Consider the following 16,085-nt stretch of genomic DNA (forward strand, 5'->3'; position numbering starts at 1 on the left):
TTCACAATTTGATGAATCTACAACTTAGAATATTTAGAATGATACAACATAATAGATCTACCAATTTTCTTTTCATATTCATCACATTTGCTATTCTAGCTATTATACTACAACAAATACACAAAAAAAAAAAAAAAATATGTGCAACATTCTTTTAGTATTTATTCATCAAAAAAAAGTACAGTGTTCACTAAATTACATTAATAAGTGCAACGCAAATTCTAAATAACAAATATGCACTTCACATTCATCTCTCTCAACACTCCCAATCTTCAGATCACCTTGCACTATGCACCGACTAACAAAGGGCTTGTACTGTTGTGGCTCATCGAATCTCCTAACCAACAACCAAGCCTAAAACAAAAGAATACAATTATTCATACTTGCTTCAATTTCGATATCAAATTATATTAGATGAACACAACAATCTCATTCTGTCTTTAACAGATTCAAATAACATTAGAAGAAGCCAAGAAAATCAAATCCTTAAATTTGAAAACAAAACAAACACCATATCTCTCTTTCTAAAGATTTGAGCTTTCCGCCTATAAATTATAATCAGATCTAGTTGACATGTATTTTACATTTTCAAACTAAAATCCCAACAAAAAAATAAGAGGTCAAACATAATTTTTCAAATTTTATTCCCGTGCTCTGTTTTTGTAATTTACTTTGATTTTAAGCTTTAATTCTCAACAACCTCAATTCATACGCATGATTTCCATTTGTTTCAGGAAATTTCGTTAATTCAATTCGTAAATTGCCTGCTTTTGCACTAATGTTTCAAGAAGACAGATCTTCATCTGTTACCTCATCTCCGCTGCAAATGTTTCCGACGATGCCGTCATCGTCTCCACCTAGCTTGATGTCACCTTAACCATGGCTCAAGGATCTCAAGCCTGAAGAGAGAGGATTATACCTAATCCCACATCCTTGCGATCCATGGCGTAATAATTCGTCGAAGAGCAGATGGTGAAACAAAAAAAATTGCAAGGAAATCTGAGGAATGGTAAGATAGGAATTCGTTAAAATCTCAATCTGATGGCCATCTATAGTGTTGGTGCGAAAAATAAGGGATTTGATGAAATTTACCATAATCTTAACGAACCCAATTTGACACATATGCCCTTTTCGATTCAAAAATCAATTTACAGCACAATTTTAATATCTTAAATTTAATAAGCCATTAAATCTGAACGGTTGGATCTATTAGAATAAATGGACTAGATTACTTCTTACTTCTTATTCTAAGGGTGCTTTTCTATAGAAGCTAACCCTATATATATATATATATAAGCTCAACCACTTACGTAAATAGTAAGTTATGTTTTCCCGCCAATATCACCTTATTATTTTTAAAAATATTTTTTTTTATTTTTTTTTTGTTTGTTCTTATTTTCGCCTACTTAAGATTATATGAATAATATTTTGTTATAGTTTTTCATATTGCCTAAATTAAATTAATAGTTAATTTTTTTATCTTTTAAATATTTTATATTTGTTAGTCGTACGGATAAATGTAAATAAACTGTTCAACCAAAGTTTATAATATTATGAAAATTTATATTGGTAATATATATGATTAAAATAGACTTTAATATATTCATTCATTCTTGAATATTTAATCAAAATATGTAAAATGTTTGAAATTTAAGATTAATCAACTGTAATACCCCGATTTTTCCCAATAAAATATTTTAGTAAGAATCTTGAATTTAGATTACTAAGTAGTTATGCCCGGAGAGATTTTTTTTTTATTTCAATAAAAGTTTATTTTTTTTACAAAAGTTTTTGAAATCAAGTTAGTTGATTGTTGTGCATTGCATACTAGTTAAATTATGTGAATATGTGAATTGTTTCATATGATTAATGTAAAGTTTAGATTAAGAATTTTATTGGGTTTTTTAATTAAATGAAATAGTGGCCTTCAATTATTTTAATGTTGGGCCTTATTTTTTATTTATTTAGTTATTTATATATTTTTAAGCCCGTTTATTTGAGCAGCACAAGCCCATGATTAGTTGAAGATATTTCTACAATTAATTATAAAGATAGATTAATTAGAATATGGAGAGGGTGAATCCACGTCCATCTTTCCTGCTCATTTCTTCCTTTCCACGTTTCTTTCTTCCTTCTTTAAAAATCTCATCTCACTTCATTCATCTGCCTCATCCAATTCAAGAACTTCGGATTGGTAAAGATTTCTTCTCTATATTCATTTTCTTCCACGCACATATAACAGGTATTCTCTACAAATTATTTCTGCAGAATTAATACACCACAACTCATCTTCATCTTCATATTTCTGCAGAACCACAGCTCATCTTCATAATTCTACAGAACCAACACACCACTGCCTGCTCATCTTCTTGAAGGTCTAATCTAATTCTAAACCATGGCAAATATTATTTGTACGCATACACTCACATAAATCATCCTTTACCTGAGACATATATGACTATATGAGACTCTTTGAATTAGAACCATATAAAGAAATTGAAACAATACATTGCAGAAAAGAAAGAAACCTCTTAATCTTGTTAAAGCTCTAAACTTTTTGTGCTTGATTCTTGTTGTGAGTGTTGGTGTGTGGCGTGAGTCGGGGATGTAGCAGGGCAGAGGGGCCTCGGCGGCGGCGGTAGCGGTGCTGCTGCCCACTCGGATGAGAGAGCGATGGAGATGGAGGTGGTGGAGAGCAGCGGCGGCCGCCGTGGGGCTGGTGCTGTCCGACCAGAGGAGAGGATAAGGCGGCGGCGATTCTCGTCGTTCGCCGTGAGAAGAGAGGACGGTAGCCGTGGGTTCTCCTGCGGTTGTCGTTGCTACGTCGGAGAGAGGCGAGGGGCGACGGCGGCGGCCAGCCGCTGCTGTCAGCCGGACGTTGGAGAAGGCGGCGTGGGTGAGAAGAGAGGGAGAAAGGGGAGAAAATTAGGGATTTAGGGAGAAGGGAATTTTAGGGATTTGAGGCGTGGAGAGTCAGGGTAGGAAGGAGAGGTGGTGGCCGGCTGGAAAAGCGGCGGCGACGGCCGCCGGAGTTGCAGGAGCAGCCGGGCCGTGCGCGGGGGAGAGACGAGACAGGGAGAGAGAGGGTCGAGCGATGGATAGATGAGGGAAGGGAGCAAGGTCGAAGGGGGAAGAGAGAGGAGGCAGGGCCGCCGGCCTCCGGCTACGGCGTGCCGTCCGGTGGCGGCGGCAGGAAGAAACGTGAGGCAGAAAGGGAGAGGGAGGAATTTCAGTGTGTGTGCGTGTGCTGAAATGTGTGTGCGTGTGTTAATGTGTGTGTGAGAGTGTGTGTGTTCTGTGAAAGAAAGGGAGAATAGGAATTAAGAAGAAAATGTGTTGGGCCTTTGCAATTTATTGAATATGGGCTTTAGTCTTTACATTACTAGACTTGATTGAAAATGGGTTTAGTTGTTTATAATTATTTCACGATTTAATATTTGTTGATTAATGGAATAGTATGACCTATAATGAGAATTATTTGATTTGTGATTACTGGGATTATAATCAATTTAGATTGATTAGAAAGTATTAATTCATGACACACTTGATTCATGAATTGATGAATGAAATTGTATCAAAATTTTATTACGTGCATATAGTTTAATGTAATTTATATGTTATTTGGTTAATGTATTTATGAAATTATATTGTGACTATGAAAGAAAAATATTTATGCATTGACATTCTTTTAAGTTAAAAGTTTTATGCAAAGTCAAGCAAAGAGATTGTTGGTACTCTTAGCTGAAAATTGATTTTTAAGATTTTAAAGTGAGTTTTAAAAATCCGGGCATAGCGAATCAGAATTTAGTAGCCTCACTTTGCTAATATCTAAGGCTAGTATCACGAGACCTATTAAGTTTAGATTATCTTGTAGGCTCAGTTGACCAAGTGGATTAGCATTGCTTTTACGAGACAAGTTACGTTTGACTTCGGACTTTGTCCAATTAAGGTGGGCTTTATTTTACAAATGTATCTTGAGTTATATAAGCTCTGATATTTCATGAAAGTTGAAAATGTTCGTTTATCGAATATAAATGTTTTTATGTGCGTTCTGTATTGTTTAATGCTCGCATAAGCATCGATCGAGATTCTCATTTGGCCTAATACGTTAGATGAGGATTGTGTACACAAGGTTAGTGGCTCGATGGGTTGATCGCCATCGTGCACTAACAAAGCTAAGAGGCGTTATAAGGGTGCTTGTCTGGATGTGTTCCGAAGCACATATATGATTATTGATCTGACCGGGTGCGTCCCGAGATTGATAAATGGGAGAAAAGAAAGCGATCCGTCGGTGGCTAGAGGTCCGGGATCATAAGCAGCGAGTAACAATCGAACGTTACATGGCGCGCCACTTAATGAGAAAAGTTTTGTCATGCTTAGAAGTGAATTTCTGTTTTAAAACCTTCTGAGTCATGATTGTGATATTGGATAAACTACCTTGGTTATTTCATAAAATATTTATAAAATGCATAGCTCACTGAGTACACTAGTGCTCAGCCCAAAATATTTTTAAATGTTTTCAGGTTGATCGGTTGGTGCAGATGGGGTTGAGCTGAGGCTTGGATTTTGCTTCGTCTTTTGCTTCCGCTAACGACTAGCTTGTTATCTTATCTTTCAATCCCTTAAACTAAGATATTCTATCATATGGTGCAGTATTATCTTGTTGAGCTTAGACTCTTAATTCGTATTTCTATTAATGAAGTCATCATTGATTATGATCAGAGTCGCGAAACTAAACTTATGTGATCCTGTGAGGTTCAATATTATCAATTGATTGGCATCACTCAATGCCTTTCGTTTTATCTCTTCAAATTATGAATAACCCATTTAAAAAGGGTAAGTTGTCAAGTTTATTCAGCGCAGTCAAGTTTTCTCTTTATTTTCCTATTTCTTTTCTAAGGAGCTGCGAAGTAAACCTATTTAAATCATTGGGATCTTTCTCGTATTACAACCTTGTATTATATCATCAACCTCCTTTATTCTAAATAGTTCTTTTATTTATGAACGGGCTTTTACATCAACTATTATGACTGTGTATCAATTAAAATCTCAACAAATTAATTATTACATAATCATAGCACTATAACTTATTGCATTAGTAATTTTTAATCTCTTAAATATTTTATAGGTAGTAGTTATATTACATATATAATTTTTTTTGAATGAAATAATAACATATATTTGTATTAAATGATCACACATGTTCAGTAAATGTAAATAAAATATTAAAGTATTAGAGATTTAACAAATGGTGGTGATAATGATGGTTATGTATCTATCGATCTCCTTTAGTATACATTGGCATTGCTTAAATCATTTGAAGTTTCAATAATAGACATCATTTCAAACATTTACCCGTCCTATTCTAACAACATTTGTGATCATTTTTATTTTGAACGAACGAGCAATAATTGTTCCTATCCGTTTCTTGTATAACATAAAAGTTTTAACATCCATATAATATTAATAAATAATTTAAATATAAAAAATACTCTAAAATAATATTTATTGTTAAAAGAATATTGTCTCTCATGCATCGCATGGGAGCAAAACTAGTATGATAATAAAACGCAATTCAATTGATAAAATGGTTCATATCTTACTTCAATTGATGATTGAGTAATACTCCTATGTTCTTGTGTTGTGAAATCCAAAAACTCGTTTATATATTCAAGAACGGTTTGTGCTACTACAAAATTTTTGACATTTGATTAGATTTTAAAAAATTAAAAAATTTAGAAATTAATTATGTTTAAATAAAGTATATTATATTTTCGACAAATTACATTAATAAAAATATAAAAGTAAGATAATTACTATATATATTTGTTCTTAAAAAAAATTGTATATAAATGATAATGAAACGTAGTTCAATTGATAAGATGCTTCTCATCCAATCTTAAAGTTAGTGGATCAACTCATATGTGCATGCGTTTTTGAAATTTAAAGAAATGTATATATGCAAGGGCGATAATATATATATATATATATATATATATATATATATATCACATACTAAATTAAATTTTAATATTTACTACAAGTAATTTTTTTTTAATATAACCAAAAATTTGTGCAATTTATAAATGTGTCTACTTCTTTGTAAATGAAAATTTTACAAGAGTTAAGAAAGGAGCTTCGTGTTTTTATTTGAAGGCTTTAGTCGTTTCAGGCCCTTATTATATTAATTTGATATTTTATTTGCAGTTTAAATTTTTTTAATGCATTAAGAAATCTAAATAAAGTATCAAAATTATACAATACATTTTTAAATTATGTTGGCGATCATTAAAGGTAAGTCGTTATTCATATATATTAGTGGTGAAACTATATATACTCTTCAATTGTAGCAATTGGACATTTATATATATTTTTACTTTATTGATCAAAAAAAAAAATTGTAGCAATTGGACAAGCAGTTCGTTATTCATATATAATTAGTTTGGTAAGGTGTTTGAATAAATCACTTAATATCATATTTGAATAAATTATTTTGTTTCCTTTAAAATTCGGTGAACAAAATAATGTTCACCAACAAGAAATGTGATGATTCATTTCCTCTAAATTTTGGTGTACAAGAAAATGCGACATTTTTTTGCTTTAAAATAAAAGGTGTGTTTACAAAAAGAAAAGCATGTTAACGAAAATAAAAATAAAGAAACACTTCTGGAAAATAAAAGTAAAGAAAAGCATGTTAACAAAAAAAACGCCGACATTCATGCATGATCCAACAATTAAATAGATTCATGTTTGTTTACGAAATAAATTATAAATTAGTCAAACTTCTCATTGAAAATACAAAAGTATTTATTGAAAATAATGTTCCCAGTAATATATATACATATCTAATTAATATATTAAAACTATAAAATAAAAAATACACAAAGGATAAATATGTCTTTTTATGTTGAACATTAATTAATTTTTGGATTTGATCCGGATCAAATTGATCCAAATAGCAAGGTCCATTCTGAATTATAGTCTTGAATTTGGATTTCAAATTGAGCTGTCTGTTTAGTAGATTAATGAGTTTCCAGATATGAAATTTGACGGAAGTTAGATAATTTATTACGACATAATCTAATTGACGAAACTTACAAATTAATGCATTTAAGTTTTGTGTAATGAAATGAACTGTTGAACAATAAATAGTCTTTTTTTTTTCCCGAATGTCCCAAAATACTCTTTTCGTCCCAATTATGTAGGCATTTGATTTTACTTTCAAAAAGATAAATATGAACATATTTAAAAAGTTAATTGTATACTTTTCTTTTTCCAATGACTTTCTTAATTTTTGTGAAAAAAATTTCAATCAACCTATATAATTGGAACAAATGGAATATATATTGACTGGTTGCTATAAATTAAAGGTAGTGATTTTTTCACTCATTTACTAACATGTTCCTATTTAACTCTTTGATCGAATTCGACATTCATTTTTTTTTTTTTTGTGTGTGTGTAAATTCAAATTAGCCTATATAACTAGGATGGAGAAAATATGATAATTAATTAAAATGCGATTTTATTAGAAAAAAGAAAAGAAAAAACCTAAAAAAACCCTTGAAAGCACAAGAAAAGCAGACTAAGGGCCGAGCCTCATTAAAACCTTTTCACGGAAAACCCAATGGGAAAAACCGTGAAAAGGGAAAAGAGTACCCGTCTAAAAACGAAAGCAAAAGAGGGGAAAAGCGGAAGGGAAAGTTTCCGGAACTCCGGCCTAACCATCGTCCCCAAACAATCCCGGCTCTCCCCCCACAAAAACAAAAGAGCGGAGGCAAAAGGCCGGAGAAACGCCGTCGCCAAAATGCCAACCAGAAAAAGCTACACGGCCGGTAAGACGCCGTCGCCGTTAGCCCGAACAGAAAAAAACAAGAGAACAAAATAAAGCTACACGGCCAGTTATACGTCGTCGCCGTGAGCTCTCCACAACCACCAACCCCAAAAAACACACAAAGAAGGTAAAAACTCGGCCGGTTAGACGTCATCGCCGGTAATACCCCACGAACAAGAACATCCAAAAGAGACGAGAGGCTGAAAGTTTGAGCCAGTGAGACTCCGTCGCCGGAAACTAAACAGCCTTGAGAAGCACCGGAGTTGCCAAAAGAAGTTGGAGCCTCTAGAGCAGCGATCAACCAACCGCAACGTCCAGCGCGATCCGACCACGGAGAAAATATGATAATATTTCTTCATAGAGGCAATTCCAATCATTGATGACATAAATAGTAAATACACCACTCGTAATATATACAATATTCATAAATACATCGATTCGTAAGGCTAAGGCTAAAAGTCTTGGGTTCGAGTCCCTGTGGCACGGCCTTTAAATTTTTTTTATTTAATACTGTTAATTTATATATAAAAAAATATTCATAAATACATCAATTCATCGCGTACATTCTTTAACTTATTTGTGTTTTATTGCAATTAATAGGATATGGATTTAGAGTGTCTATAAGTTGAACACTGCTTCTTTCAAAATACCAATCTCCCAAGGCTCGTTGGATTGTCTGCATATCACCAAAAAAAGAGAGATCATAAATATATAGTAAGCACCATATATTTCTCTCAAAAAAAAAAGTAAGCACCATATAAATTAATTTTAAAGTTTGTAAAAAATACAAAATACTAGTTTAGATAATGGTGAATATTGATATTACACCTATATCGACATAATAATAATACTAATAATAATTCACCGCCAAAATAACGCACTTAATTATTTTATGTTGGCCAGCACACAATTCTCAGAATTTGAAAGGATCAATATCACCATAATCATAAGTATTAATTCATGACTAAATCAATAGGCAAGATCACTGGTAAATTACTTGAGACTAATTAAAATGCAAAATAAATAAAATCATAGAACTTGCCTTATTTTGCAAAGTAGGTGTTCCTTGCCAATAAGATTAAGTGTTAATAAAGTCATGAATGTAGCATGAATTGATGAATAATCCTCTTGTCGGATTATCATCCAACCCCTCTAATGTTTTCAGAAATGCGGTCGAAAATCTGAAATCAAGTTCAAATTAAATTTTATAAACTAATTATTATGATCAAAAAATTGAAATACTAATTATAAATTTAGATTGCCCATTATGAGCTGTATTTGGTTGGCTGTGCAATTTCGAAGGCTGTCGAAATTGGTCGTGCAATTTTTCTAGCCTGCCTCATCAGGAGGATTTGGATTTACAAGATAAAATATCTGAAAAATTGATATGCGTCAAACTCAGAATATTTATTTTGAAATTAATTAATTCAATTGTTTTCATTTTAATTCAAATTCAATATTGTTTCCAGTCGTGCAATATATATCATTTATATTCTCTTATCTTTTCTTTTCTACATATACGTTTCTAGTATATTTTTATAAATAAAAGAACTTACTTGATATCTATCAAAATCAGAATTTAACAGGAACAGCGGCGTTAGGATATCATCGACCACATTTTCTGGAAAAAGGCACTGGAAAAATTTTGTTTATACCCAGTTAATTAGTATTTCAAATATATTATAATTATAAAAGAAAAATAAAACTTCATATATATAATCAGGTATATATATCCACTTACCAAGCCTGGATCCATTCTTTGTGTGCATAACTCCGGCAAAAATTCGGCTAATTCCTACAAAAATAAACATGATTTTCATTCAATCAGTTAATATATATATATATATATATATATATATATATATGTGACTTTAATTAGTTAGAAATTTAAATACATACATACATATAAATATTATTGTCACATAAACAGAATCCTTACATGAAATGCTGTTATGCTGGCATAATAGCCTCTGGCATTGTCTTCAGCGAGATCTTCCCTATAGTTTCAACACAAAAAATAAATATCAGTGTTCATAAAATAAAATTAATTAATTCAAATTTTGTAATATAGTCTTAATTAGAATCTTAATTACGCCTGTATGAAGAAGCCGGAATCTGAAATGCATTTGACTCGACAAGCCGTAGGGAGAAGAGAATTGGAACGATCACAGTGTAGGATCGTGGCCAGCCCGCCAGCTGAGTCTCCGACGAGTAAAGCCTGCCATCATCGTGAACATCTTAATTTGTTAAGCGAATATTAAATCATAAATTAATTTGAATGAATAAATAATCTAGAAAAAAAATATATATCATACATTAGCTGCATTTGCCATTCCTTTAGTAGCCATGAGCTTTTCCAAAGCAGAATTTAATATTCTGCAGCCTCTTAAGTAGAGCTTTGTTTCCTATACATAATAATAAAATTGAAAATATATATCAATCTTTAACAAAAATAATTAATAAATTAATTTACCGGATCGACGGCTTCGACATCTGCCATAAATGATGCACCGTCGCAGTACTGGATGCAAACCTTATTCCAGTTATAGAAATCTGAAACAAAACCAATTAATTAATTTGTAAGACGATTATTTAATGTGGTTCTTGATTGAGCTAGGCAAAGTATAGAGTAATATGCAAACATGTGCGAACGTATATAATAATTGAATTTGAACCTCATACAATAATAGCATTTAAAGATAAACTCAATTGGTTAATTTGTAATTAATTAGTGTAATTAATCAAATTTATACCTGGATTAGTAGTTTTGTTTGGACTTTGGATGGGAAACAAAACTTTAGCAGGTACATTTTTGGAAGACCCACTTCCACTTTTGATTCTGCGGTGACAATCATCATTTGAATTGCACCATCCTCCACCCTATTAATACGAATATTAAACTCTAATTAAATAAACTAATCAAACAACACTAAATTAATAAATTTTATATCATATGATATAAAATTTATTAATTTAGTGTTGTTTGATTAGTTTATTTAATTAGAGTTTAATATTCGTATTAATAGGGTGGAGGATGGTGCAATTCAAATGATGATTGCCTCTGCAGAATCAAAAGTGGAAGTGGGTCTTCCAAAAATGTACATGCTAAAGTTTTGTTTCCCATCCAAAGTCCAAACAAAACTACTAATCCAAGTATAAATTTGATTAATTACACTAATTAATTACAAATTAACCAATTGAGTTTATCTTTAAATGCTATTATTGTATGAGGTTCAAATTCAATTATTATATACGCTCGCACATGTTTGCATATTACTCTATACTTTGCCTAGCTCAATCAAGAACCTCATTAAATAATCGTCTTACAAATTAATTAATTGGTTTTGTTTCAGATTTCTATAACTGGAATAAGGTTTACATCCAGTACTGCGACGGTGCATCATTTATGGCAGATGTCGAAGCCGTCGATCCGGTAAATTAATTTATAATTATTTTTGTTAAAGATTGATATATATTTTCAATTTTATTATTATGTATAGGAAACAAAGCTCTACTTAAGAGGCCGCAGAATATTAAATTCTGCTTTTGAAGAGCTCATGGCTACTAAAGGAATGGCAAATGCTGCTAATGTATGATATATATTTTTTTTCTAGATTTTTTATTCATTCAAATTAATTTATGATTTAATATTCGCTTAACAAATTAAGATGTTCATGATGATGGCAGGCTTTACTCGTCGGAGACTCAGCTGGCGGGCTGGCCACGATCCTACACTGTGATCGTTTCAGTTCTCTTCTCCCTACGGCTTGTCGAGTCAAATGCATTTCAGATTTCGGCTTCTTCATACAGGCGTAATTAAGATTCTAATTAAGACTTTATTACAAAATTTGAATTAATTAATTTTATTTTATGAACACTGATATTTATTTTTTGTGTTGAAACTATAGGGAAGATCTCGCTGAAGACAATGCCAGAGGATATTATGCTAGCATAGCAGCATTTCATGTAAGGATTCTGTTTATGTGACAATAATATTTATATGTATGTATGTATTTAAATTTCTATCTAATTAAAGTCACATTTATATATTAACTGATTGAATGAAAATCATATTTATTTTTGTAGGAATTAGCCGAATTTTTGCCGGAGTTATGCACACAAAGAATGGATCCAGGCTTGGTAAGTGGATATATATACCTGATTATATATATGAAGTTTTAATTTTCTTTTATAATTATAATATATTTGAAATACTAATTAACTGGGTATAAACAAAATTTTTCCCAGTGCCTTTTTCCAGAAAATGTGGTCGATGATATCCTGACGCCGATGTTCCTGTTAAATTCTGATTTTGATAGATATCAAGTAAAGTTCTTTTATTTATAAAAATATACTAGAAACGTATATGTAGAAAAGAAAAGATAAGAGAATATAAATGATATATATTGCACGACTGGAAACAATATTGAATTTGAATTAAAATGAACAATTGAATTAATTAAATTCAAAATAAATATTCTGAGTTTGACGCATATCAATTTTTCAGATATTTTATCTTGTAAATCCAAATCCTCCTGATGAGGCAGGCTGGAAAAATTGCACGACCAATTTCGACAGCCTTCGAAATTGCACAGCCAACCAAATACAGCTCATAATGGGTAATCTAAATTTATAATTAGTATTTCAATTTTTTTTATCATAATAATTAGTTTATAAAATTTAATTTGAACTTGATTTCAGATTTTCAGACCGTATTTCTGAAAACATTAGAGGGGTTGGATGATAATCCGACAAGAGGATTATTCATCAATTCATGCTACATTCATGACTTTATTAACACCCAATCTTATTGGCAAGGAACACCTACTTTGCAAAATAAGGCAAGTTCTATGATTTTATTTATTTTGCATTTTAATCAGTCTCAAGTAATTTACCGGTGATCTTGCCTATTGATTTAGTCATGAATTAATACTTATGATTATGGTGATATTGATCCTTTCAAATTCTGAGAATTGTGTGTTGGCCAACATAAAATAATTAAGTGCGTTATTTTGGCGGTGAATTATTATTAGTATTATTATTATTTTAGTCGATATAGGTGTAATATCAATATTCACCATTATCTAAACTAGTATTTTGTATTTTTTACAAACTTTAAAATTAATTTATATGGTGCTTACTTTTTTTGAGAGAAATATATGGTGCTTACTATATATTTATGATCTCTCTTTTTTTGGTGATATGCAGACAATCCAACGAGCCTTGGGAGATTGGTATTTTGAAAGAAGCACTGTTCAACTTATTGACACTCTAAATCCATATCCTATTAATTGCAACAAAACACAAATAACTTAAAGAATGTACGCGACGAATTGATGTATTTATGAATATTTTTTTATATATAAATTAACAGTATTAAATAAAAAAAATTTAAAGGCCGCGCCACAGGGGACTCGAATCCAAGACCTTTAGCCTTAGACTTACGAATTGATGTATTTATGAATATTGTATATATTACTAGTGGTCTATTTACTATTTATGTCATCAATGATTGGAATTGCCTCTATGAAGAAATATTATCATATTTTCTCCATCCTAGTTATATAGGCTAATATTATAAAATTGTTTAAATTGATCAATTATGGAGTAGATGAACAGATACATGAGAAAAATAGAATGAGTTATTGAAATTTTGTGTTAAATTAATTCTTGAATCTCGTACAACAACTTAAAATATACTCTTATATATTTTGATATGGAAATAGTATATAAATGTTAATACCGGGAGATAAATGATCCAGTTATCGACTCCATCTTCGAATCCCTGAGCAAAATAGTATGCCTCGGGGCTTCCATCCAAGCAAACTATGTAAAAAGAAAATTGTTTATGAGAAAATTATAAACTATATTTTGTAATAAAAATTGTTGGAAAATTGGAACAATAATTACCTGCGCCTTTTGCTATGGCATCAGTGATGAATGTAATATTGAGTGGTGGATCAGCGTCTTGACCATTGACTCGAGATATGGTCAAGACGAGGAGATAAAGCATTGTTATCATGATTTCACTTTGATAAGTCATCCTTCAGGAAGGAAAAAGAGAAAACAGTAAGTTATTAGTATAATTTTTGATAGCATTTCTTATACTAAACTAAACCGTTTACAATGCACAAATTAAGAAAATAAAATCGAATCAGGGTTCAATATAATCACAAAAACAAGATAGATGAATAAAAAAACCAAACCAACGAATCTGCAACTGTGAATTATCAAAGCACAATTATGAGTGTGTGTGATTGAAAAAGAAAAATTACATATAAGAATTATCACTGCGCAAAATAAAAGGGCCAAAAACTGGTGAGGTAGAACAGTAACAAAATTGTAGAAATATGTCTTCAACAAAATTAGGGGGCGGCGAAGAGGCGAAGGAAAAGAGGGGGGCAGACGGAGGAAAGGGAAAAAGGAGGAAGATGGGCTGGTGGAGAAGGGCTGGGTAATTCACGACAATAATAAGGGCTAGGAAAGATTCTATCAACCAATACTTTCCTCAAACAAGGAAATAGTTAATGCATGTTCTGGGCCGGGGGGGAAGCCAAGAGAGAGAAAATGAACAAGATAAATAAAAAAACAAACAAAAAAATCTGCAACTTTGAATTGTTCATAAAGAAAATTACAAGTGTGTGTGATTCAAAAAGAAAAATTACATATAAGAATAATCATTGCGTCGTTTAAAAAAAAAAAGAATTATCATTGCGCAAAATAAAAAGCCCAAAAACTCGTGAGGTTGAACACAGTACCAAAATTGTAGAAATTAATAATAAAAGGTTAGAACTTAGAAGCATAACATTAACCATTTTGTTTTAAAAGAGAAAAACTGTAAAAATAAATGAAAATACAAATAATTCAGTCGAAAATTTCACTACTAAAACAGCCTTCAACTGATAAAGAGGAACTATATATGAATAAAAGTATACCAACACCACATAGTTTCTTATTAAATACACCAAGATATACCCAAAAATCTCTAGTAAGACTAACATACATAAACATAAACAATTAATGCATCCACATTTTGCAGAAACTAAAAAAATGAAGAGCAAAGCACAACGCAGATTCACTATAGAAAAAAGAAACGAAAATGTTAGTTTGCATGAACTAATAAACGTGTGTAGCAGATTAATGTGATCATCATCATAAAAAATACGTACCGTTTGGAGAGTAGAGCAATGAAAAAGCCGAAGCCGAGATCCATTTTGTTGCAGCACAAGATTAGGAGAGAGAGAGAGATTAAGAGAAAAAAAAAAAAAAAAAAGGAGAGAGAGAGAGAGAGAGAGATTAAGAAGAGGTTTCTAGGTATATACTAATTGATTTGGTGAGATGGAGAGCTTTGTAATGTTGGTGTTTTGAAGCAGAAAACTCCCTCATATTTATAGAAGACTGCAGTCTATCAGAAACTTGTAAGAATATAATTAATTGTGCTAGGCTTTTTTACATCCGTTTTCCCAATTTAGATTTCCTTAAATAAAGTAGCAATTCTTTGTTTTTTCCTAATAAATTTGCAAACCTAACTTTGCAGAAGCAAAAAAAAGGATGGTCTTTATTTTTGATGGACATAAATGATTAACATTACATTTTATTTGTTTTAATTAACTAGGAAATTAAGATTCTATCCCCTTCTATCAACCAATTAATAGTTTCCTCAAACAAGGAAATAGTTAATGCATGAATTGACGTAAATTTAGTATCATTAGTTTCCTTTGATGTTATGGGGAGAGAAGCCAAGAGAGAAAATGAATGCTTGCAGAGAAGCAAAAGAATATGTACAAAGTCAGTCGATTCTCAATTGAAGCTCAAGAAATCATTAGATTTAAATGTTTTTAAATCTAATTTTTCGGATAAGAATTTTGACTCAGTTTCGGTGTTAGCTAGACAAATTCATAAAATGTTTCTACATTGATTCCCGTAACAAACTACACTTTTCTGAAAAAAAAAATTATGATTAAGAAAACTATGTGACATGACTTTTTATTTTTTGGTCAATAAGTCTAAAAAATTGGTGTCTTGTACGTACTCGCTATAGAGTCAACTAATGAAAAAGTAAGGTTTTAATTGTTTGAATCTTTATACTGGTCTCAGTATATACTATGTCTAGATAACAAATTTCGCAAAAAAAGGACCCTAAAAAAGTAATAATAACAAAAGAAAGATACAAATGTTTTTTTTTTAATTGCAATGGTTTAGTTTCAAGATATCGTGTGTTCATCAGCAAAAGCAATGGTGTGCATTTTTAAAA

General features: G+C 31.3%; 2 protein-coding genes and 2 long non-coding RNA genes across 6 annotated transcripts in view; 2 read left to right on the forward strand and 2 right to left on the reverse strand.

The window, feature by feature from the left end:
- Positions 1-16,085, reverse strand: part of LOC131004105 (pectin acetylesterase 8-like) — a 121,234-nt gene that overhangs the window by 29,799 nt on the left and 75,350 nt on the right. The window contains exons 1-3 of one of the 3 annotated variants that reach the window (XM_057930708.1): positions 15,108-15,204; positions 15,001-15,065; positions 13,742-13,875 (exon numbers count right to left, since the gene is read on the reverse strand). In XM_057930708.1, the coding sequence (XP_057786691.1) occupies positions 13,742-13,875; positions 15,001-15,044 (178 nt within the window). In that variant the 5' untranslated portion in view covers positions 15,045-15,065; positions 15,108-15,204. Of the gene's footprint in view, positions 1-13,741; positions 13,876-14,106; positions 14,876-15,000; positions 15,066-15,107; positions 15,205-16,085 lie in introns of those variants that run through there. The other 2 variants (XM_057930709.1, XM_057930713.1) reach the window with 2 other exon arrangements.
- LOC131004112 (uncharacterized) lies at positions 2,201-4,879 on the forward strand. The gene is made up of 2 exons (XR_009094910.1): positions 2,201-3,949; positions 4,524-4,879. It is a non-coding gene; the product is annotated as an uncharacterized LOC131004112 (long non-coding RNA).
- On the reverse strand, positions 8,894-9,918 carry LOC131004109 (uncharacterized). Its single transcript, XR_009094908.1, has 4 exons — positions 9,771-9,918; positions 9,573-9,626; positions 9,388-9,465; positions 8,894-9,205 (listed from the first exon to the last, which is right to left on the reverse strand). It is a non-coding gene; the product is annotated as an uncharacterized LOC131004109 (long non-coding RNA).
- Positions 11,398-13,189, forward strand: LOC131004107 (pectin acetylesterase 8-like). The gene is made up of 7 exons (XM_057930716.1): positions 11,398-11,421; positions 11,519-11,797; positions 11,918-11,971; positions 12,080-12,157; positions 12,339-12,450; positions 12,533-12,672; positions 13,040-13,189. The coding sequence occupies exons 3-7, from the start codon at positions 11,957-11,959 to the stop codon at positions 13,145-13,147; spliced, it is 453 nt and encodes a 150-aa protein (XP_057786699.1). The 5' UTR covers positions 11,398-11,421; positions 11,519-11,797; positions 11,918-11,956; the 3' UTR covers positions 13,148-13,189.

The sequence above is a fragment of the Salvia miltiorrhiza genome, unplaced genomic scaffold (genome assembly GCF_028751815.1).
Source record: "Salvia miltiorrhiza cultivar Shanhuang (shh) unplaced genomic scaffold, IMPLAD_Smil_shh original_scaffold_326, whole genome shotgun sequence".
NCBI classification, from domain to species: domain Eukaryota; kingdom Viridiplantae; phylum Streptophyta; class Magnoliopsida; order Lamiales; family Lamiaceae; genus Salvia; species Salvia miltiorrhiza.

Coding starts and splice junctions, on each gene's coding strand:
- LOC131004107 (XM_057930716.1), top strand. Junction 12,451..12,532: donor CCAAATACAGCTCATAATGG/GTAATCTAAATT, acceptor ACTTGATTTCAG/ATTTTCAGACCGTATTTCTG. Junction 12,673..13,039: donor CACCTACTTTGCAAAATAAG/GCAAGTTCTATG, acceptor GGTGATATGCAG/ACAATCCAACGAGCCTTGGG.